The sequence below is a fragment of the Malus sylvestris genome, chromosome 15 (assembly GCF_916048215.2).
Source record: "Malus sylvestris chromosome 15, drMalSylv7.2, whole genome shotgun sequence".
NCBI classification, from domain to species: Eukaryota; Viridiplantae; Streptophyta; class Magnoliopsida; order Rosales; family Rosaceae; genus Malus; species Malus sylvestris.
The window spans coordinates 23515675-23539556 of record NC_062274.1 but is presented as its reverse complement, the minus strand read 5'-3'; the positions used below and the strand labels follow the sequence as shown (position 1 = coordinate 23539556).

Here is a 23882-nt window from a genome sequence, read left to right as displayed (position 1 = left end):
GGAGAAATGGAGAATGCAAAAGTAAATAGGGTTTTGGTGGGGCTAGGGAACATATTGGGCTCCAGCCTTTTGTGTATAATAATAATATGCTGATTTTTTGGCCTAAAATAATATATGATTATAGTTAATGTGTTTTTAAACTATAAACTTGTTGGATACTTGTAATTTATATATTCTAATATATGTTTTCTTTTACTTTTATTTTTCAATTTATTATTATTTTGTTCTCAATACAACTATATATTTTTTGAAGTGCAAATAGACACTTATTTATAAAATATACAATAAATTAACTTAAATTCGCCTAAACCGCCTAAGCGCTCGTCTAGCCCCGCCTAGCTGCCTAGGCTCTATGCTCCAACCTACCGCTCGATTAGCGTTTAGTGTTTTTTAGAACCTTAAGCACAACATGCATTCAAAATGATAAGATCGCTTTCTTAGGCCAAGCCTATAAGGAAGCTCATTCTGTAGTAGTTAAACCTACCCATAATTTAACATGCAAACATGTCATCCTTGATTCGCCCATTGATAATACAGGCATTGAGCCTACGGTTGATGTGACACTCGAAAATGATTCTCAGAGAGTTCGGCCATACCTAAAATCATAGATACTACGGCCATCACAGGCAACGGTGAATTCGACGAAGACAAGGGATCTGGTATTGAAGACGGTTCATTGACGAAGAATGAAGTACTGTGATGGGGCCCTTAGTCTTAGACAACATGGAGATTAATATGGTCTATGTCATCCCTCTCGAATTCCAGTCAGCAACTCACCAACCGAATTTCCTAAAAGGGGATGTGACGGTGAAGAACTAACACAAGTTTATTTTGGCCACGGCTGAAGAACTTGAGAAAATTAATCCAGAAGAGAAACTCAAAGCTACTCGATCTGAGATTTTGTCTCGAAGCTTGGCCACCAACCTGCACCATTTAAAGCCCCTATACGTCACCACACATAATGAAGGTTTCCCAATTTCCAAGGTGTTTGTGGGTTATAAGGCGACAGTGAATATTATGCCAGTATCGGTCATGAAGGCCTTTACACACTTAAAAGATGAAATCATACCATCCGGCATCACTATGAGCAATTTCGTGGGAGATAAGTCACAAACCAAAGGCTTCTACCTTTGAAAGTCATGATTACTAGTTGACTTCACATGTCTTCGAAGACTGAGCATATTTCCTTGCTCGGCCATGACTTTATTCATCAGACTATTTGCTTCCCGTCATCCCTCTATCAGGTTTTGATCTTTTGAGACGACAAGTTGGTTGTAGGTCATTCGGTCGATAACCAAACGTTCGAAACTAGCATGATTCAAGCCCGTTATTATGATGAGCACATCGGCTAGCAACAGAAAGCACGTCTAATGGAAAATCTGACATAAATTTTCTTAAATTTAGGCCATGTTCATTGCTAGAAAATCTTTTGATTGAGATTGTAACAGTTTTATGAGTGTGTTTAGGTTTACCTCAAAAACCTACCCCCAACAGTTCCCTTATAGAGGAGATTATTGAATGGGTGAAAGGGGTTTCTTGTGAGCATGGCATTGCTAAAAGTAGATCATTCAGCAACATCTTGCCCATTGAGTTTCATTTGGATGTGCTTTTAAAAAAACTAAAAGTGCTTAAACACTTTCAGTCATTTTAAAAGCATATCCAAACTAGCTCTGAATCGTTTTTAAAGTGACAATGTAAGTGGACCCCTTCCTCCACAACATTTCTTTTTTTTTTTAAACGGACTGACTTTGTGCTCACACTTACCCATGTTTTCTTGTTACCAAACACAAATGGCTCATAATCCTTTTTTTATTTTTTTTTATTTTTTATTTTTTATTTTTTACTTTTTATTGTTCCACAGGGATACTGAGATATGTAACTTCTCTAGTTCAAGTTAATCCATGTGGAACGATAGTATCTCGGCCTATAACAGAAGATGTTCCGAATCTGTTGACGAAATTGTTGTTTTATTTGTTCCATTGTTTTAAAAGGCGAAGACGTAGGTGAGGTGTTTCATGGATAACCTCGTCTAGGTGAAAGTTTTGAGGTGTGAGGCTAAGCCTCACGGGAAGGACTTGCTAGGGAAGAAGGGAAGAATTTGAATGAGAGAATCGGGTATTTGAATGGGGAAGAAGGGGGCTTGCTAGGTTTTTTTAAAAAAAAAAAAAAAATAGATTTGGCCAAAACGATGTTGTTTTGGGCCAAAATCTTTAAAAGAAATTAAAACCCTAACTTTATTCTTCACTATTGTCTTCTTCATGAAGACGTTGCCGCAGCGAATACAAAGCCACACAGCCTTTAACTTCGAGGGTTCTTGGAAATTTCAAGTAAGATTCGGATCGATAAAGGGTCCTGGGAACGCCCAGTAAAACACCTCAAGCGCGCCTCGACCACGTTTAGGTGAGTTTAAGTCTTCTCCCACTAGGCAGAGGCGTTTCCATCACTGCTTCGCTGTCAAAGCTGCCTAGGCGTGCCCCGAGGCTCATTTTTTAAAACACTTCATACCTTGACTTTTTTAGTAATGGAAGAAGCATTAATAATCCTTGTTGGATTTTTGGATCGTCGGGCCTGCCCCACTCTGACGACACCAATACTGTCCCCAACTTTACCACCTGCCAAATCTGTTAGGTGTGGGGTTTTACCACAAAAGGCATTGGAATTAGTTAGAGTAGGGTAATTCTATTTAAAAACCCATTGATGTGGGACATTTAACACTCCCCTTCATGTGTAACCTCATTTAGCGGTTCACATGTGGAGATCCACATAGGTAATTGAAACTCAGAGGTTGGCTCACATTGGGCCCATTTGTTTTCAATGGAACTCAGCGGTCGTCTCTATATTAAGAGTTCAGACTTGTTTCCTTATGGGTGACAAGCTCATTGATTTGCACGGGCCCGCACCGTGGCTCTAATACCATGTTGGATTTTTGGATCACCGGACCTGCCTCACTCTAATGACACCGATATTGTCCCCAACTTTACCACCTGCCCAATCTGTTAGGTGTGGGGTTTTACCACAAAAGACCTCGGTATTAATTAGAGCAGGGTAATTCTATTTAAACCCTAGGTTTCTTTGAACCCACCGATGTGGGACATTTAACAACCTGATATGAACTAAAACCTATTTTGCTCATTTGTGTTCTGCATGAATTTTCCCTTTAATGCCAACAGTTTTTTTGTAAGAGAAAATATGCATGCATTATTGTGATTACTGTCATGCAATACCTTCACCTTCTGCATTTCACCCATCAACCATTACAAGTAACTAACGAGAAACTTTACAACAGGAATGGAGGCTAAGACCAACGGTGCTGACATTGTGTGAGCACCTGCTTGTGAGCTTCGCCATACGGTTGCTGAGGAAGCAAGCAAGTTCATCTCCAACTTCAAATGGAAATCGAAAGATGCCAATGCTGCTGCAGTTGTCCCAGCAAGCCAACCGCCCAAGTTTGTCGCCGGCCTCAAATGGGGAGTGGGGAAGTTTGTTTTGTCTGGGATTGTAGCATATGTAGACGGTCGGTTATGTCACTGTATTCGTAACCCTGTGGCTTGTCGCATCATCACCGGCTTTCTGTTGAATGAAATCTCCAATTTTTTTTTCTTTATTAGACTCTTTTAATTCCTTTGATTTTTGTGTATATCTTATTGAAGTTGATCTGAGTGAGCCTCGCAAATGCATAATAAAATGGGCCCTCGGACTATAATCCAAAACAACCGAAGTTGCCCGTTGTTTTATTTGCCCACCATTTGAATTTAAAGGGATATGTTTGAGGAAGCTCCAAATCAACGTGCAAATATTTGTATTGGGATTTGGATGAGAAATAATCTTTAAAGGATAATACCACAGTCGACTTAAAAGACCCAATCTTCACAATTACAACTTGTAAGATTCGGCATGCAACCTACTTACAAGCTTTGATGATCTATTATATCGTTGGCCACAAACGAAGGGAGATGATATTCCCACATTTTTATATTCTATTCGGGTATATATTTTTGTTTATTTATGATATTTTTTAACAAACGATATTATCTATACTAAAGGGGAAGTAGTGAACTTAGCCTTACAATGGACTAGTAATAATGTGGTTCAAACTCACTTTTGGAGAGAATCGAATCTAAGATCTCTCACTTACAACTTACAAGTGAAGAGAAATACTACTAGATTATAGTATTAAGTGACGTTTATTTCTGAAATTTGAATTGAAATAAATTAAACGAAAAAATTAAGAGACAAGTGAACAAAAGTGTGTATAAAGAGAAAAAAAAAATTCATTTTCCAAGATAATTTTCAACGACCTTCTTGCCTATAGGTCTTAAGACTTAGCTCAAGTATTCAAGGTCAAGACTGAGATTTGATTCTTTTCCTTTCTTAAATAACTTTCGTGCGTTATGAGTTTAGTTTTGTGGAATTTTTCAAGTCGATAGGTTGAGGGCCCACTTTAACAACATTGATATTGTTCCACTTAACTACTTGCACAATCCTCAAGTGTGAGGTTTTATCACAAAAGGTCTCAGTGTTAGTTAGAGTGAGGTAAATCTATATAAAGTACTCTTCTTTAAGCCCACTTCAACAACACCGATATTGTTCCCACTTAACTACCTGCACAATCCTCAAGTGTGGGGTTTTATCACAAAATGCCTCAGTGTTAGTTAGAGTGGGGTAAATCTATATCAAGTACTCTTCTTTTCTCCCTCTGTCCGATGTGGGACAAATGAGGGTTTCAACACTTCCCCGCACGTGAGACCCCATTTTTATGGGTGACACGAGGAAATCTACATTGGCAACCACGTGGAGCCAGTGGGGGCTCACCCATCGTGTGGGGCCAAACGGGAACCCACCCAATCACATGGCATCATTGGTCTACGTGGACATCGCGAGGGGCCAAAGGGGACCCACCCAATCATGTGGCTGTACGGGCCCACCTCCTGGCTCTAATACCATGTGGAATTTTCAGGTCGACGGGCCGAGGGCCTACTCCAACAACACTGATACTGTCCCTACTTAACTACCTGCACAATCCTCAAGTGTGGGGTTTTATCACAAAAGGCCTCAGTGTTAGTTAGAGTAGGGTAAATCTATATAAAGTACTCTTCTCTTCTTCCTCTGTCCGATGTGGGACAAATGAGGGTTCCAACAAGTTTGTTCAAATTTTTCTATAAATAATGTTCAAAATAAATTACAAGGAATAAGGATAAGTATAATAATGTGGTGCCAACATGATTAGAATCAACATTAACCTGATCTCAGGTAGGATTCAGATTCTTTGCCCTTCTATTTCTCTGCTCTCCTATCCTCTTCTTTCTCACAGCCGTTCAAAGCATTTCCAATATGCAATTCACAACATTTTTGCAGCCTTAACGGGCATAATTAAACACTTGAGGGATTCAACCATGTTGACATGACATAATCTTGAGCGTTCAAATAGAAGTGTAAAGAAATATGAGGAGAGAGAATCCGAAACCGTGTATCAGTTTGTCACTCTTCAGGTGGTTGACAAAATCAACCGCCATGACTCCCCTCGCAGAAACAACTCCATGTTATTTTTACAACAAGAAACAAATATCCCAAACAAAAAGGAGAGTTTTAGATATTTTTTTTCTTTTTTAAAGATCAAGGAGAATTTAAGTTTGGTGGTAAATCGGTGATATAAAGTTTCGCCACAATTGGGTTTACGTATTTATCAACTTGTGACTCACGTAATGTCATCAATTTATGGATAAAATTTCATTTTTACTCATTTCCCTGACTTTAACTATTGACAGGATTGAGACTCGAAATTTAAAGTCTAAGCTTCAAGTGTTGGTTTTAAAATCTAAACCCTAATAGACTAGGTTAATAAATATTGTAGAGTATTAGGTTTATTGTTTGGCTTCCCTTGCTAAAATTTGTAAATGTTACCACACATACTCATAATTTAGAGTTAGAGTACAATGCTAATCTGAGATTACTACTGGATTGAACTATCAAAAACACTAGCCCTCTTCACTGCAAAAGGTTTGAACCATACATTTGCATATGCATATCAAGCTTATTTTTTTTCAGATTTTTTTTGTTTAGTGTAGTTGTCTAATTAGAAATTCCTTTTGTTGTCCAACTATTTAGGCACGCAAATTAAGACAGCCCACATGGGCCATCTGACACCCTTTCCCATTCGTGGATTTCTCACCTTGTGTCCCCTGGTTCCTCTTGTCTGAAACATCCAACTCTTTCATTAAAAGAGGTTCCAAAGTTTCATTTGTAGTTGGCTAGGTTATTCACGTTTCAAGAAAAATAGTGCATTTAGCCTAGAGCTACCTCCTAAGCTTCCAAACCGAAACCCTAGCCACAAAGCCATCTCATGCACAAACACCCAATCGTTGCATATTAGGGTTGCATTATATTCATGGTTTTGTATTAAGTTATTGGTCTAAACCTATGTTTCATATCCTTCATAGACCAATTTTTTGGATTCATCTTAGGTTCTTCTTTAACTGTTTGATTGGAGAACCTGACTGGTCGTTTGAGTTCTTAATTCATAAGCATATTATAACATCATATCTTTGATCGTGTTGATCTCGGTGCCACAAGGTGAAGAGCTCAGGAGGAGCTGCCATCTCGTGGACCGAAAGAATTCATCTTGTGTAAGACAAGGTTATACGAAGGTAAAGCTTCTCTGTAGATAGGGATTTAGGAATTGAGCTAGTGTGGTCTTTGTATGAACTTTGTTTACACTAGTGGATTGGACTCAATGGAGAGTCCTTGGTTTTTTAACCAAGAGGTGAGTTTTTTTGGCCAAATAACCATTAGAGGTAAACATTGTAGGGTTTGCTAGTATTGACACTTTGTTAACCAAGTAAACATAACTCAAGAATTAAGTTTAAAACATAACTGAAGATCACACTGCATTGTTTTAGCATTATAAGTTTGCTTGGTTTATATACTTGTGAGCACTTAACAATCTGTATTCACTTGACTAGTATGTTTAACTAGTTAGTACAATTGGTTTCAAAGTTTTTATTGTAAGGTAATCCACCTTGTACCAATTTCAAATACAACTAGTGTTAAAGTTAACATAATAAAAGTGAAGTTTTTTTTTAAGATGTCATGTCTTTCTACATGACAGAAAAAATGCTCTAAATCTATTACTATTACGGATCAAACTTTAAAGTTAATAAGAGACCATATATATGTCACTTAGTTAAAATACCACATAAATAAGGTTGTTGCTAAAGTGATACTCAATTCACTTTAAACAATAAACCATCATGAGGAAGCCCAATGGTTGAAGACGATTTGAAGCTCGAATTTCACATGGCTCGTTCTGAGTTCGATTCTTAACGATAGTGAATTGCATGATGGTAGCCAGAAGGAGGCTGAAATGCTTCTATGAGTCTTCCCGACCCTCGAAATGATGGACTGCCTTGGCGACGCCATTAGGCATCAGTTGATTCCCTTTTAAAAAAATATATATATATATTTGCTTTAAACAATAATAGTAAATATATATATATTTTCCCAAAACTAATTTTTTTTTTTGGGGTCAAATGATAGATAGATTAGAAGTTAGATTATTCATTGATAGGTTTTGAACTCACGTACTCATGTAAGGGCTCAACATCTTTCCACCACTGTGGTAAAATGCCACTTGCAAAAAAAAAAAAAAAAAACTAAACCTTCTTTAAATTATACTTCCAATAGTAAAGAGTATTTTCCCAAAACTAAATATTCTTTAAATTAGGAAAGTGTTATTGGCACTTCAAAAATTTCATTCTACACTCCTCATAAGTGTATTTTTCTTTCCTAATATAGAAAGTTTGGAGTGTAAAATAAGATTTTTAGAGTGCTAATAACAATTCCCTTAAATTATACTTCTTCTATTGTTTTGGGGGGGGGGGGTAAGAAGATCAATGCTGTATACTCCACCTTTTGAAAACTAATACAAAAATGAAGAAAAAAAGAAGAAAAATCAATCAAATGGAATTGCTGGCCGTTGGATCAAATGTACATGCTTTAAGAAAAACCACAGGCCATAGCGAACCTTGAAACCCAAAAAACCACTTACTAGCTAGAACAAAACAACAAAACTGCATTAATAAGTAACTCCAAAAGTCACCAATAACATTCTCCTATAAAACCAAGCGCCATAAGCCAGAAACCAAAAGTCGAAAGCTCTCAATTCCTACATCCTTCACCAAACCCTTTTAACTCTCCCCCAAAGAAAATGGCTTTCATAATTTCCAAAGCTCAACAGCAACAACCGTCACCTTTCTCAGAAGCTACTTCTGGGAAGATCAAAGATGGCCATGAAGTTTCTCCCGAGTCACAGAGCTCCATCACAAGCCACGTGTACCTGAAATCACCCGCTGCAGCTTCCCTGGACAGAGATGTTGTTCTCAGACGCATTCGCCACCATAAGCACTTGAGCAAGGTCAAAAGTGCTTTTCAAGCTTTCATGGGAAGCAGCAGCTCTCCAGAACCAGCTACTAGCCCTATGACTCCTACTTCTAACATCCATCATGAAACATGGCTGCACCAGGAGGACTCTTTCTCCTCCCCTTAGATGAGAAGCAGTTCTGTATTAAGCAGCTTTTCTCATAATCTACTACTTCTAACATCCATCATGAAACATGGCTGCACCAGGAGGACTCTTTCTCCTCCCCTTAGATGAGAAGCAGTTCTGTATTAAGCAGCTTTTCTCATAATCTATGGCTTGTAGCATTTCATGCTTTCAACCCATCTTAAAATTTCAGTTCTCTGATCAAAGCTTTACACATATTTTGATATGATGTTGAGGAAGCAAACAGATCACTGAGTGACTCCATGGGACCTGAATGGTGGTTTTACTTTCTGCATAAATCCAGGGCATAAAACAAAACGATCTAATCTGATGAAGGAAAAGTGGGGACAAGACTTTTCTTTTTAATTTATTTTTGGTAAATGGGGCAACAGCTTTATGCTTTCACTTTGCAACCAGTTAATGGAAACAATAATACGACACGCATCTCATTTTATTTCTCAAATATTTTTTCTAATTTTGAATTGTCGGATCGAATGAATTGAAGAAGATTAATGAACAAAAATTATCAAAAATGTGTGAAAAGTAAAATGGGGTGTGTAGCACACCCCATACAATAAACGACATATGTGTTTAACGAAGTTGGCTGGATTAGTGGCTGGATTATATTTAAAACAAAAAGTATGTGACAATACTACGGTCTAGTGGAATTCTTCTTCACTTGTAAGTGAGAGGTCTTAGGTTTGATTCTCGACAAATGTGAATATGAACCACATTGTTGTTAGCCCATTGTGTGGTCAGCCCACCCTCATCTTCTGTAGTATAGATAATATTGTTTGTTCGAAGAAAAACAAAAGGTACACTTATTAAGAGTGTGAATGCACAATGACCTTTTTAGGAGAAATGTTAACGGGACTATCTTGAAGTGGAACTCTCTATAAACTTTCTAACACCTCAGAGTTTTATGTCAATCTTCATGTCAACATTATAAAATATTATGCCAAAAAACAATGAAGTGACAAACTGTCCATAAATAGTTCAACTTTTGAGAAAGTATTATTTGTATTTGTCTTTGTAGAATGCTAGTAACTTCTCCCAATGCTAAAAGGAAAAACGAAAAGGCTTGTATGATCATAAAGTCAAAAAAATAGTGCTCAAACTACGTTTTTTTAAGAATGGTGATGTGATTCGAACTTCATACTTCTATCGATATTCTGAAATTAATGGACAAGCTTTTCAAAAGATAAAAGAAGGACCAGGGCACAAGAGATCGAAAAACTCATTCTTTTATCGATATAACAAAATTGTAAGAAAAATACAGTTAAATATGATGAAGAACAATGTGTGTTACAACACAACTGCAGAATCTATAAGTTCAACGGTCAAAAGCCACGGGACAGATCCCTCCCCATTTGTTCATCATTCGTAGGCAAGTCCTCCTCGGGGAGCCAAGTACGATGTATGGCAGCGTAGCATCATACAATATAATAGGATACATCAAGGGTGAAAAATGCTGACATTTTAGTTCGTCACTGTCTACTTAACAGGCCTGACGAAGAGAGGAGGCGTAATGTTTGGTCGGAGTTGTTCAACACTGCAGATGATCTAGGTACCTGCATTCTCCTTTTCTCCAAGAACGCTAAGGAATTCTGTAAGCATTGAGGGGCAGGTGTCTCCTTCAATAAAATAGCATCCACCCTGCAATTCACAATTTTCGCTTGTTAGAGATCACATTGATTCGTAACGGATTGGCATTACATGTATCTTTCGCTGTATAGAAGAGGACACTCACCCTGAGCATTTTAGTTTTTTCTTTTTCTTAGTGGACTTTGAGTCGGTCTTCTCATCCTCAGAGTCGGAGAGGAACTTTTGCCTGCACATGGAATGTGGCCATTCGATTACAATCTCATAACTAAAGATCAGCATCCACACACAAAGAGAAGAGAGAAGAGAGAGAGAAAGAGAGAGGGCTCATACTTCTCACGAGATGCAAGCAGCTCAACAATGTTGCTTGGAAGCATCCCTCCATTACCCAAAGATTCTTGGTTTGCTTTAGGTTCAGAGGTATCTTGAACACTTTCAACTTCAGCAAATGGCTTTTGTGTTTTCTTTTGGGCCCATTGTCTACGACGTTCTTTTGCTTCACGAACCACCCTATATAAAGTAATATCTTTTCCCTTTAAAATTTATTTGTGAGGCAAGTATATGCAAAATGTAGATACCATCATCTACACCACCAAGTTTTTTCACAAATTGGTGCTTCACCCCAAAAAAAAAAGAGAAAAGGAAGAAAATCCATAATCGAGTAATACTTCTTAAACGAACTTTAGGAACTCATGTCAACAATATACGGGCATAAAACTTGTCTACTCTGACATATATGTTAGAACATTTTCAGGCTGGCACCAATTCCCGAACAACGCAAACAGATTCCACAATGTTACTTCCAGTCAATCACAGCTGATCACATATAAACACAGTAATCATGTGATAATGCAACGAAGCAACCATTTTAACTTCTTATACAAGAAAACTATCAGATATGGATTCAACCACACAACTTCAATGTGATCCCATAAATTCGTTTATCTATTCCCTTCACGAACACGATTTCAGGCATACCACTTTACCACGAAGAATAAGAAAAAGAAACATAATTTCACATCGTAATCAACCAAAGCGAATAAAAAATCAAACAAAATTAGACGAACCGATTCTCCGATCCCCTCTCATACAAAGAATCCTAAACAGAATTCTGAGTTTCCTGAAATTTTCGGCTTTTAGTTTCTTAAAATTGAGCCACGCAGCTCAAATCAGCATTTTCATAAGAACTCAGCCCAGCCCATCTCAATCAATGAATTCAATTTCCAACATTTACAAAGCAACAAACCGAAACTTTAAAAAATAAAAACATTAAACATTGTTTAGCAAAAGAGAACAAGGTAAACAAGTAAAACCCACCTGGAACTATGCTCTTTCTGGAGCTTGCTAAGTTCTTGGTCTTGTTGAACTCCCTGTAACCATCAACAACGTCCGAACAAAGTTCAGAACTTTACAGTCGGAAAAAAAAAATTATTGAACTTTGAATTCTCTTCAGAGACTTGGATTACCTGCTCGGCCGTGAGCTCCTCCGGCGTGTCCGAGTCGTAATCTTCTCCGTTCGACATCGGATTCCAATCCGTTTTTGTGGCGCCTTGGGTTATGGTTTAAGGCTTTTAACCTACTCCAAGAACGGAAGGGGACGATGCTAACTCTGAAATTATCGGGTCATGGAAGACCTGTTGGTGATCCAAAATAAAGAAGAAATCCAATTTGAGTTAATATTGGGCCTTGGGCTTGGCGTTATGGGCTAAACGGTAACAGTGCCCCATAAATCCTTGGTGATAACAAAGGGGGTGCCCATTATATTTGTATCTCATTTTATTTTCAAGAGATGTAACAGGAGAGATGTGAGTTTGAGATCCTTTTTAATTTTTAATCTTTGATTGGTGGGATCCACCGTCGACGGATGTAAAGAAGTTGTAAATTTAGGTTTTTATTTACATTTTCCGATCAAGATATTTTACATTTCTCCATTGAAAAGTTTTCTGACCAACCAAAAATGTAAAATACACATTTCAAGACATTTTGCATCTCCCATTAAATATAGGAATTTTTTTTTTGAAATATCATATGAACTTGTACACATTTTTCAATTTGTCATATAAACTAAAATTTTAACCAATTTGTCATCTCACCCTAACTTCATTAAATTTTACATCCAAAACAAGTTATGTGACTTGTGTTCAAGGTTATTTATGTCATTTTAAGATCTTTTTACAAGTTCTTTACTTTTCTTTAGTAAAACCTTCAAATTTTGTGTTCACTGGTATTCAAGTGGATCGTTGTGTTCATGCAATAGTATATATGCATCTACAACTCTATTTCTGGCACCAATCCTCAAGCCGTTTCTCATATTACAAAGGCTGTATAAAATTCGATTTCATGACATACTAACTGAACACACTCATTTGTGTATCTCAGCATATTTTGAGCAACCATACGAGAATGCAATGCATGATAATTTCACTGCTACCAAATCAAAAATATTGTTCCATTGCTTGATTATGTTCAAATTTAAAACACCAAATATTGAGGAAAGATTGCTTAAAGTTCATAACATTGTTTTCATTAAATAAAAAAAAATTTAAAAAAAATTGGAATTAACAAAAAGTCTAAATTTTCAAATGATTTCCTTCAAATTCTACGGTTTTCAGGTGGCTTTCTTGAATTATGCACTGATTGCATTTTGTTTCACTCTAACCCTTTTAGAAACCTACAAACAATAGAACCCAAAAAAATAAAAAAAATAAAAAACTGAAAATTTAACAAATGGCATGGGTTATATTAGATGCAAATTATTCTTGTCCCTGATTTGGTGAAGTTTCACTGCCCATATTTCCTCCAGTGGCATGCTACAAAATGATCAATAAAAGAGTTACACATACATTTGCCTATGAATACAAGACTAAAAATTAAAATACCAAAGTTTTCAATGAGCACACCATTGCTTGTGTTTGCCCACTTTCAATAGTGGGTGAGTTATGGCCAATTTCATTTGTCAAACAAGTTTGTCCCCCTCCCAGCTTCTTCATAGGCCTATGAGATTGATTTCCCCAATTTCATTTGTCAAACAAGTTTGGCAATGTGTAATAATACTTAGCAGTCTTAGTATACCCTAGCTTCTTCGCAGAATCCTCAATATCCCACCTGGACATTAGATCATGGTTCATATTGTAAAACCAGGCAACATGGCCACCAACATAAGTCATTGTCCCATTACATGCTCCTATAAAGTGACCTCCATGGTGAATTTCCATTGTAAATAACTCAGATTTATGTGTACAAGATAAATGATCAAAGTTTAAGCAATGGGTAAAATGACAAATCAAATAAACATTCTCTACTTAGATACAAAGTAACCATCAATAAAAAGTGCATGGACATGAAAATAGGTTTCAGTGCTTTAAATTTTGGGATGCAGAGTGCTCAAGTGCGACTTATTGTGACAATCCATCCCTAATTTTATGATTTTATTAATTTGAAAAGAGTGAATTGAAGAAAATGTCCCTATAGGCGAGATTGTTGACTTTTGTTGATCGTCATTTCAGACGTGTAAGAGCTACTATTTTACCGTATTCTCGAAGTACTCGACAGTATGAGTGCGTAGGCCAAGTGGAATCGAATTCGAAACTACGATGAAGATTCTACGGAACTACGAATCCGAAAATACTTTTGTAAAAAAATTACTATTTTATATCTTATATATATTCTTTTAATTATTATATTAATATATTATTGTTTTAATATTTTTCTATTGGGATATTTTAATTATTTTAATCTTTTCTGGCCTGTGTGGCCCACACCTAACCAAACTCTGCACTTCTCTCTTGCCAAGTGTCCCTTTTTCCACACTCATCTATCTCTCTCTTGACACTTACCCTCTCAGACCTGCTCACCCTCACTCTACTTTCTCGTCCCCTATCTCTCCTCCGTGTGCACCAACACCATCGCACACTGTCGGCGCTCTACGAACCCCACCACCGCGCCTCACACTTCCATTTTTCCTAATGATCCTAAACGCTCGAAGTTCTCTCTCTATGCTCGCTACACATGAACGCCGAGGAGAATCCAACGAGTTCACGGCGTCTTCGACGTTGGTAAGTTTTGAAAACCACCAAAATCTTCGTGGATCGTGTTTTACTATATGTTTCCAGTGTCTTTTAAGGATTTTAGTGATGTGTGAACGCAGAACCACATCGGGGAAGAACTTCCCTAGTTTTAGGCGAGAAACCCGACGACTTTTGAGCTATTTTTCGGCCACGACAAGACCTCGTGCTGGTATATTTCTCTTCATCTCCTTTTAAGCTTCAATTTCATATATTGTATGCTAGTTTTAGTTGAGTTTTGAAGCTAAACAGAGCCGGGGAAGTTTCCCGGCCAAAATTCTCAGTTTCCGGCTTTCTCCTTCATTGGGTCCAACCAACCCGCTAGCCCAACGGGTCAACCCGACCCGAGAACAAAAAAATAAAAATAAAACACCAGATCCGGATTCAAACCTAGGATCCGGCCCTGCCCAATTCTAATGTGGATTCGGAATATTCCTGAAATATTCTTAGAATATTCCTTGTGTTGACATTTTCGAAATTTTCTCGGAAACCCTCATAGGCTAATTTCTATGTCTGGAGTCCGTTTTTGTCATTTATTTAGTGAAATTCCAAAGTTTTAACGTAGTTGACAGACTCGGCGTCTCAATTGACTTTTTATGATTGACCGTTAACTTTTCGTTGACTTTTTACGAAAATTGCTCGAGACCTTTCTTAGAGTATTTCGACGCACTAATTCCGAATCCGCTGTTCGTTTCTCCAAATTCAAATGTTTTAATTAAGTTTTACTAATGGGTCTCTATTATGCTTAGGTACAATTAGCATAGGCGATCCGTATTTACTCGTTTGAACGACTACGACCTCGCAAGCCTCTGTTAGTGGGTTTTGTCTTTTATATAGTATATATATTTGTTAGTTTCCACATATATATTTATTAATGAATTTTATACATGATTGCCATAATTAAATTAACGGTTATAAAGAAATGTCGTATTGTTGGGAAATTATGAGTAATCCTACGGGATGCATAGATAAGCGGACTATGAGGGGTGCCTTAATTATATTTACGGCTATAGATGGTATTATATTGACTAGAATTGTTGAATTATTGTGGCATGATCATATTTACGTTATCTGCTCATCGTGTGCTACACTGGCGTTAGTACTTGCCCCAGTTAGGCTAGTCTTTACGTGTATGTTCACATTGCACCGTACGCTCACTTTGGATCCATTGTAGGTGCCAGTCCTGTCCTAGTTTTCCATAGGCAATTAGGACTCGTACGTGACGCGCATAGCGCGCAGTCTTCACATGATTGTAGTACTAGAGCGTAAATCATTATTACACCTAGTCCTGTTCAAGTCAGAATACCTCTGCATGAACTCGGTGTCAGCATATGTCGATGAGCACCCGTGTTGATATTCTTTTATGTTAGTTATTGTGGTTGTCATACACTATGGTTTATTTATGAAATATTGTGAAGTTTTGCACTTTTGAGATGTTACTGTTTACGGTAAGTATTATCATTTTATACGTAGTATGCTGTGTTTTGTAAACTATACTTGTTTTACAGCGAGGGGTTATTACGTTTTCAAAAAGGTTTTACAAAGATTTATTTTTAGGTCCACTCACCCTTATTTTTCGCCCCTCCATGTTTTAGTAGCTGAGCTTTCGTGTCGACGAGGATTCTTGGCAAATCTTGGCGACTATCTTCGATGGTTTAATTCTCAATCTACTTATACTGTACTTTACTTATACTTTGACATCACGTGTGAATTTGATTCAATCCCGCTCACATGACAATCTTGCAATTAGGCACTTTTAGGTTTAAATTTACCCACATTTTCCACATCACTTCACTTTATGGCTTCGTCACCTTCTCAATGTTGGCCAACACAACTCCATTCGGAGTCCAAGTGGACATTCCGGATCGGGGTGTATTGGAGGTAGGGGTGTGGTGGACATTCGATACATAACAAACACTAAACAAAGCACATGAAGGCATTAAAATGAAACACGTAGTCAACATCAACACACAGACATTCAAACGAAACAAAGAACCAAATTATAAAAAATAAAAAAAGAAGAAGAAAAACTATTCGAATCTCATAGAAAAAGTCATTCCATCAAATAAGAAAGCAAATAAACATAGAAAACGGGACTACAAGTAGAAGAATCAAAATCTCTTATTGTCTCAGACAAAGCCATAATAAATAATTTCATCCAACTTTAACATAGATTGGAGGGTTTCTGGTGACTCTATATTCTTGAGCCATCTTCAATTCGAAACACACACAAGTGCCATTGTTCCCTTTTTGAACGAGAACTCTCAGACCATGTATCATATATCAATCCCTTTTTACGGTTTTAGAAACCCTAGAATTGCTTTGATCCAATGCAACTTAATAGAAGGAAGTCGGGTGTTAAAATGACAAGAATACCCTAAACACAAGTCATGTATCTTGCACATGACTTATTTTGGATGGAAAACTTAACGGAGTTAGGATAAGATGACAAATTGATAATTTCAGAAAGTTGGTATGATAAATTGCTTAAAATTTAAGTTTATATGACAAAATGAAACATGTGTACAAATTCATATGACATTTCAAGAAAATTTCCTTAAATATACTTTGAGATCAACACAATTGTCCAAATTCTCTAAATTCTAGACCAACTAACTATTCATCTAGTTGTATTTTCTCTTTGAAGGAGGTCTCAAAGTTTAATTCTCCTCTCCCAATTGAATTCTATTTCCTCTTAGGGATTAGGATAGGTTTACTTTCGTTACGAGTTTTGTATTGCTATACGTTACATAAATTATGTATAAAAATTAAAAAAAAAAGAAAAAAAAAGTCATTTACTTGTAGAAATATGTATCTGAAGAGATCAAAACAATCATCATCAACTACTACAAGTTTTGACTAACTTGTTATTCGCCTAGTGATATTCATTTTCAATAGTGTGGAAAGATATACTAAGTTTTTACCTTCAACTTTTGCGCTTTTGTTAGTGCTATTGTGAAGGGTAAATTAGGGTTTACATAAATTGGTAAGGGTAAATTACCCTTTTCCCCTAAGATTTAGGTGAAATGTTTTAAAGATGTTTTATGAGGTCTCATTTGCACCCAAAACTAAGGGATAAAATATAATTTACCCTATTGTGAATCATTCATGACTTAAAAAGATAGAAACTCCATGAAAGCTTATACAACATTATATTTTCAATCAAACAAAAACACATAGTTGAGATTTATTAGTTTCATTTGTGCATTAGCATACAATTATGCTCCTAGAAGTAGCTAGGTCATTATTTCTGAGCGATCTCTTGGAGGTGGAAGGCCAACTCCAGTGGTTTGGAAGACATGACCATATGATCAGAGCCATTTATCACTTTCACTTCATCTGGAGGATTTTTCGCGATCATCCACCTCTGTTGAACCTCCTTTATTGTATTGTCTTGCCTGGACACGACAAATACTCTACGAACTGACCCATATTTCTCTTTGGTGAGTTTTATTTCCTCATTGATGATCGGAAAAAATCTCACCAAAGAAATTGCTAGTGTAACATCCTGTGGATACACCCAACCAAATAAGAAATATAACAGATAAAGGAGTTCAAGTATTAGCTAATCAATTGAAAAATATAACCATGTTTGTACTTGAACTTTTGTATCACAATTATCTTTTATTCCTATTTTTTGTTAAAAATATATCATGATAAGGGAACCGGAAAGGGGTAGGCATTGTTTTAAAAATGAATGCATGGGATTATGGCTGCGATAATACTTGCGGGGATGAGGTATTTCCCCATTTGTGAATAACATATTTTGACCCTACAAATCTCATAATTAGAATCGTTTAATTTTTTAATCTTAATCCTCATTTGAAGATCACCCGTCCATATAATTATTTCGATTGGAGATCATTTAGTCATTCAAATGTATAAAATAAAATGATGGTGTAAATATCAAGTAATTTATTCATAATGAACAGTTTATTTATTTGTATGTTTGGGTGATTAAATGACTCCAATTAGGATTGATCTGTTGGAAAATATTAGTATTTTGGTTTATTTGAATGTTTGGTTTTCTGGGCTTAGCCCGTTAGAATTAGGTTTTGTTAGAGATTAGGGTTATTTTATTATAAATAGGGTGCTTTGTTATTCATTAGAGAACAAGTTAGCCACAATGTAGTCTCTTAGGGTTTTGTAGCCGTTTCGGCATTCTCAGTTTGTTTAATAATATTCTTATTATTTGTTAGTCTTGTTCGTTGCGCACTTTGATATTCAATTTGGTATCAAAGCAGGTTTGATCCTTCGGGATTTAATTTGCTTCGGGTTGGTATCTGTTTGCTTGTATCCGTTGTCGTTCGTGTGCAGATTGTTAGTTGGTATTGATTGTTTGCAAGAAGAAAAAAAATTGTTCGTTCGTTTTTTGTCCCGTGACTCTGCTTCTGCACCTTTCAACGCCGCAGCCTGCAGGAGTGTCCGCAAGTCTGTATTGCTGCAAAGGAAAAAAGAGGAAAAAGTAGAATGGAATGAAAAAAGAAGGAAAAAAAGGGTAGTAAAAAAAAAAAGGAAGAAACAAGAAAATATTGGTTGCTTGTTTGAGGCCTATGCGGGCAAAGGGGAAAAAATTTGGTTAGATTTTTTGTTTGTTTGTTCAGAAGTTGGCATCAGCATTGGTATTGGCATCGGCATCGACATCAACATCGACATTGGTATTGGCTTCGGCATTGGCACTGACATTGGAATTTGGAGGCTTGCATCCACATCTGCTTGTTGGCAAACTCATGTCGTGTACCGCCATGAGTTTGAAGGGGGGTGTTGGAAAATATTAGTATTTTGGTTTATTTGAATGTTTGGTTTTCTGAACTTAGCCCGTTAGAATTAGGTTTTGTTAGAGATTAGGGTTAGTCTATTATAAATAGGGTGCTTTGTTATTCATTAGAGAACAAGTTAGCCACAATGTAGTCTCTTAGGGTTTTGTAGCCGTTTCGGCATTCTCAGTTTGTTTAATAATATTCTTATTATTTGTTAGTCTTGTTCGTTGCGCACTCTGATATTCAACTTGATCTTCAAATAAAAACTAATAAATTAAATGATTCTACTTATTAATTTTGTTCGATCAAGATGCGTTATTCATTTAGGTGCATTCCCTCATGGGGAGGCAAGTATTATCCTCATGCCTATAGAACATATATATTTGAAATAATTTTTCACCTGTGTATCATAATAGAAAATATAAAATTTATCCCTGTGCCCAAACCCTCCACTAAGAAAGACTTACTTCTGGGGGCGAGAGTTGGTAGAACATCGATGACACAAACTTAGGCCCAAAAAGTACCGAGGTTTGCGGGTGTTCGGCCTCAATGTCTTGTCCGAATATAGAATCCATAAAGTCCAATTCTCTCAACCTATATATTATTATTATTTTCAAAGATGTAATTAGTGAATTCGGACACAAGAAATAAGGATATGATTAGTGAATATTAACAAGGGTTCAATCTTATCGAACATAACTGCTGAAAAAACAAAATATATACCTCATTAACTACTGTCGAATAATTAAGATCAGGGCCAGGCATCAAAGCGGTGACAAATACAGCAACATAAATTTTCTGAGGGAACCTCTCCATGGCAATAGATATGGAAGCCCCGCCAAAGCTATGGCCGACCAGAATAACCCTCTCCTTCGGTGGGAGAGATTCCATGAATTCAATCAAGGGCTCAACGTAGTCTGAGAAGGAATTGACTTGTTGTACCTGCTTAGGATTTATCCCAGATGCTGCCATGTCTAGAGTTGTAACATTGTGCCCTGTAGAGTTCAGTAGTGTTGCCAATTTATACCAACACCATGCTCCAACACCAGCTCCGTGAACTAGCACAAAGTGCCTTTTGCAATCTGACCTTTGGCTCGGTTGGTTTTGGTTGGATGGAATTCGAGTTGGGGTGCAGATTGTTGCTAAGCAAAGAAATAAAATGAAAGGAACCAAATCCTTCACTCTAATACATTTCATCTTTCAATTCGTAGGCCTCACCTAGTTACGGCTTTTTGACAAAAATAAAAAATAAAATAAAACTAGTTAGCGCTGAAGCATTTCAACTATATACCATGTGTATTTTTTTTGTATGAGATTCAAAAACAAATTTATCAAGAAAGCTTAATGCCTATACACATATGCTAGTTCGATCTTTTTCAATCTGTTTCTCTTAACAAGTAACACTTTAATCAACTAAGTAATGCTTAACATTAATCAACACAGTCTCTTTCTTGTTTTCTATTATAACTCCCATCTTGCAATAAAATACACAGCAAATTAAAAGATTAAAGCGTTTGTTTTGTTATTTTATAGTTTTACAAGTTTGACCGGAAATATATGATCACCTATTGTCGTCGGTGCATATTAGTCAACGTGTGAGGAGAGCGAGGGGATATCTCTCAATAGACTCCAATAGCGTGCAATGAAATTTTAAAAGAAAATGAAATAAAATAAAATAAATGCAATTGGACCCAAGTATTTCCATTTTTTTTTTCGGTTGGAAACTTACAAGATCAAAATTAAGTTAAAATAATTATCATGAAAAAAGCATAAATCTATTATAAACAAAGGTCATCTAACGACCATATCCTTCTTAATTAATTAAGAATGTAATTTTGTAACTTAAAGCAAGATCTTAAGAGAGTTAGGAGATCAAATTATTGTAGGTTTTTTTTTTAGTACATCGATATTTTTACGCTAAAACGAGATGAACATAAGACCAGAAGATAAACATATAATTCTCATACATCTGAACCTTTCTCTCCCTACATCTGTCGTCTCTTCTCTCTCTCTCACCCACTTTATAATTTGGTTTACAACAATTTCCTTATGAAAATATTGACTTCGAAGAGCATCTATAAGAGGAGATTATTTTAGTTCTCGACCATTATCTTCAAGGACTCGTAGGGGGATACAATGAAATATTTGGGTCTTTATAGAATTCAATAATATTTGGGTCTTTATAGAAATATTGTCTCAAATGAGAGAGTCATTGTAAAAAGTTAAACTTGGGGCTTATATAGTTTTATGTAATAATTTGATTAGATGCTAACTTTTTTGCTCTGTTAACTTTGTTTTAATCAATCTAACTTTACCTTATTGTCAATTGTGTTTGTGGTTCACCATAAGAAACTAGTACAACTGAAATTGAGAAAATGGTGTTTTATTGTAGTGGCGGAAAGCAATTATGGCGATGTATTATGAGTGGGTTCAACCCCCACCGATCCCCTTCCCTTCTAACAACTAACAACTTAATCTACTAACACTTTCGTTTGTCAATATATACATATATATATCAATTTAAGAAAATTAATTGTTTTAATAACCAAGACTTTGATTTATTTTGTGAACATTTTAACAAAAAATTTAAACTCTTATTAAAGTCTAGAGATATTCATTTTCATTTATAAGTAAAAAGTCAGAGACAAAAACGAATAAAGTTTTTTTATTTTTTATTTTTTTAATAGAAGAGGTAGCAAATTGCTGACCCTAAGACTAACTTCAATGGTTGGGGTTAGAACTTTAATTTTTAGTTTTTAGCTCACAAAATTTAGGTTCTAACAAAAAAGCTATTTTTTTCCTACTATTTTTTTGGGTAACTTTTTAAAAATAAAATTGATGTGAATCATCCTAATTTATTTTATGAATATTTTAACTTAAAAATATTTAAATTCCAATAAATAATGAAAAATTACTAAACCTATCTCATTCTTACACATATGCATCACATGAAAGAACATGAAAACCACACAACCTACCTCATTCTTAAACACAAATACATAGGTGGGTAGAAAGAAAAAAAAAGAATTGCTAGATGAAAGAAACATGATATCCAACTGAATAATTAGCGTAAAAAGTGAAAAATGAAAAATCATGGATCTTACTCTTTTGATATGTACGATCTTACAAAACAACTAAACTGAATTAATTACTTGAATAAAACAAAAAAGGAGTAAAACCAGTGAAACAAAGAGACTTACTTGAAATGGGAGGATGAGGAAGAGGAAGAGAAGAGGGAGAGCTCCTTCCATAGACTATCCAGGGTGTGTGCCTATTTATAGGCAAAAAACAAATAATAAAGTGGTTTACCCAAAAAAAAAAAAAAAAAACCACAAATAATAAAGTGGCGCTTTACCGTATAAATATGAGCACGCATTGAATGCCTGATACGTGAACAAAGGGAGATAAAGGTTGACTTTTTATTGAGCTGCAAGTCGATCTGCCACCAAAATCAACAAATTAGGGGTTTTAGGTCACGTGTTAACCCACTTTTTATGTGTGTACTTGAAATTGTGAACCAGAAAAGGGTAGGCATTGTTTAAAAATGCATGCATGGGATAATACTTGCGGGGATGAGGTATTTTCCTATTTGCGAATAACATATCTTGATCGTACAAATCTCATAATTAAAATTGTTTAATTTTTTTAATCTTAATCTTCATTTGAAGGTCATCCGTGCAAATAATTATTTCAATCGGAGATCATTTAGTCATTCAAACGTATAAAATAAATTGACGGTTCGGTATCAAGTGATATATTCATGATGAACAGTCCATTTATTTGTACGTTTGAATGATAAAATGATTTCCAATTCGAATGATTTTTATAGGAATGATCTTCAAATAAAGACCAGTAGATTAAATGATTCTAATTGTTGATTTTGTTCAATCAAGGTGCGTTATTCATAAATGGGAAACGTGCATTCCCAAATGGGGAGGCAAGTATTATCCTCATGGCTATAGAACATATAAGTTTGAAATAATTTATCATCTGTGTATCATAATAGAAAATGTAAAATTTATCCCTGTGCCCAAACCCTCCACTAGCTAAGACTTACTTCTGGTGGCAAGTTGGTAAAACATCGATGACACAAACTTAGGCCCAAAAAGTACCGAGATTTGAGGGTGTTCTGTCCCGTTGTCTTTTCTAAATATAGAATCCATAAAGTTCAATTTACTCGCAACCTATATATTATTATTATTTTCAAAGATGTAATTAGGGAATTCTGACAAAAGAAATAAGGATATGATTAGTGAATATTAACAAGGGTTCAACCTTATCGAACATAACTGCTGAAAAAATAAATTATACTGTCGAATAATTGAGATCAGGATCAAGCATCGAAGAGGTGACAAATACAGCAACATAAATTTTCTGAGGGAACCTCTCCATGGCAATAGATATGGAAGCCCCGCCAAAGCTATGGCTGACCAGAATAACCCTCTCCTTCGGTGGGAGAGACTCCATGAATTCAATCAAGGGCTCAACGTAGTCTGAGAATGAATTGACTTGTTGTACTTGCTTAGGATTTATCCCAGATGCTGCCATGTCTAGAGTTGTAACATTGTGCCCTGTAGAGTTCAGTAGTGTTGCCAATGTATACCAACACCATGCTCCAACACCAGCTCCGTGAACTAGCACAAAGTGCCTTTTGCAATCTGACCTTTGGCTCGGTTGGTTTTGGTTGGGTGGAATTCGAGTTGGGGTGCAGATTGTTGCTAAGCAAAGAAATAAAATGAAAGGAACCAAATCCTTCACTCTAATACATTTCATCTTTCAATTCGTAGGCCTCACCTAGTTACTGCTTTTTGACAAAAATAAAAAATAAAATAAAACTAGTTAGCGGTGAAGCATTTCAACTTTATACCATGTGTATTTTTTTGTATGAGGTTCAAAAACAAGTCTATCAAAAAAGCT

At 36.1% G+C, this 23882-nt stretch overlaps 2 protein-coding genes across 2 annotated transcripts; both read right to left on the bottom strand.

Moving 5' to 3' along the window:
* Positions 1-9767: 9767 nt before the first annotated feature.
* LOC126601747 (uncharacterized) lies at positions 9768-11774 on the bottom strand. Its single transcript, XM_050268510.1, has 5 exons — positions 11608-11774; positions 11459-11511; positions 10475-10651; positions 10290-10370; positions 9768-10195 (listed from the first exon to the last, which is right to left on the bottom strand). The coding sequence occupies exons 1-5, from the start codon at positions 11662-11664 to the stop codon at positions 10027-10029; spliced, it is 537 nt and encodes a 178-aa protein (XP_050124467.1). The 5' UTR covers positions 11665-11774; the 3' UTR covers positions 9768-10026.
* A 5560-nt stretch (positions 11775-17334) lies between these two features.
* Positions 17335-23513, bottom strand: LOC126602827 (methyl jasmonate esterase 1-like). The gene is made up of 4 exons (XM_050269677.1): positions 23350-23513; positions 19678-19773; positions 19433-19559; positions 17335-17713 (listed from the first exon to the last, which is right to left on the bottom strand). The coding sequence occupies exons 1-4, from the start codon at positions 23511-23513 to the stop codon at positions 17450-17452; spliced, it is 651 nt and encodes a 216-aa protein (XP_050125634.1). The 3' UTR covers positions 17335-17449.
* Between the last annotated feature and the right edge of the window lie 369 nt (positions 23514-23882).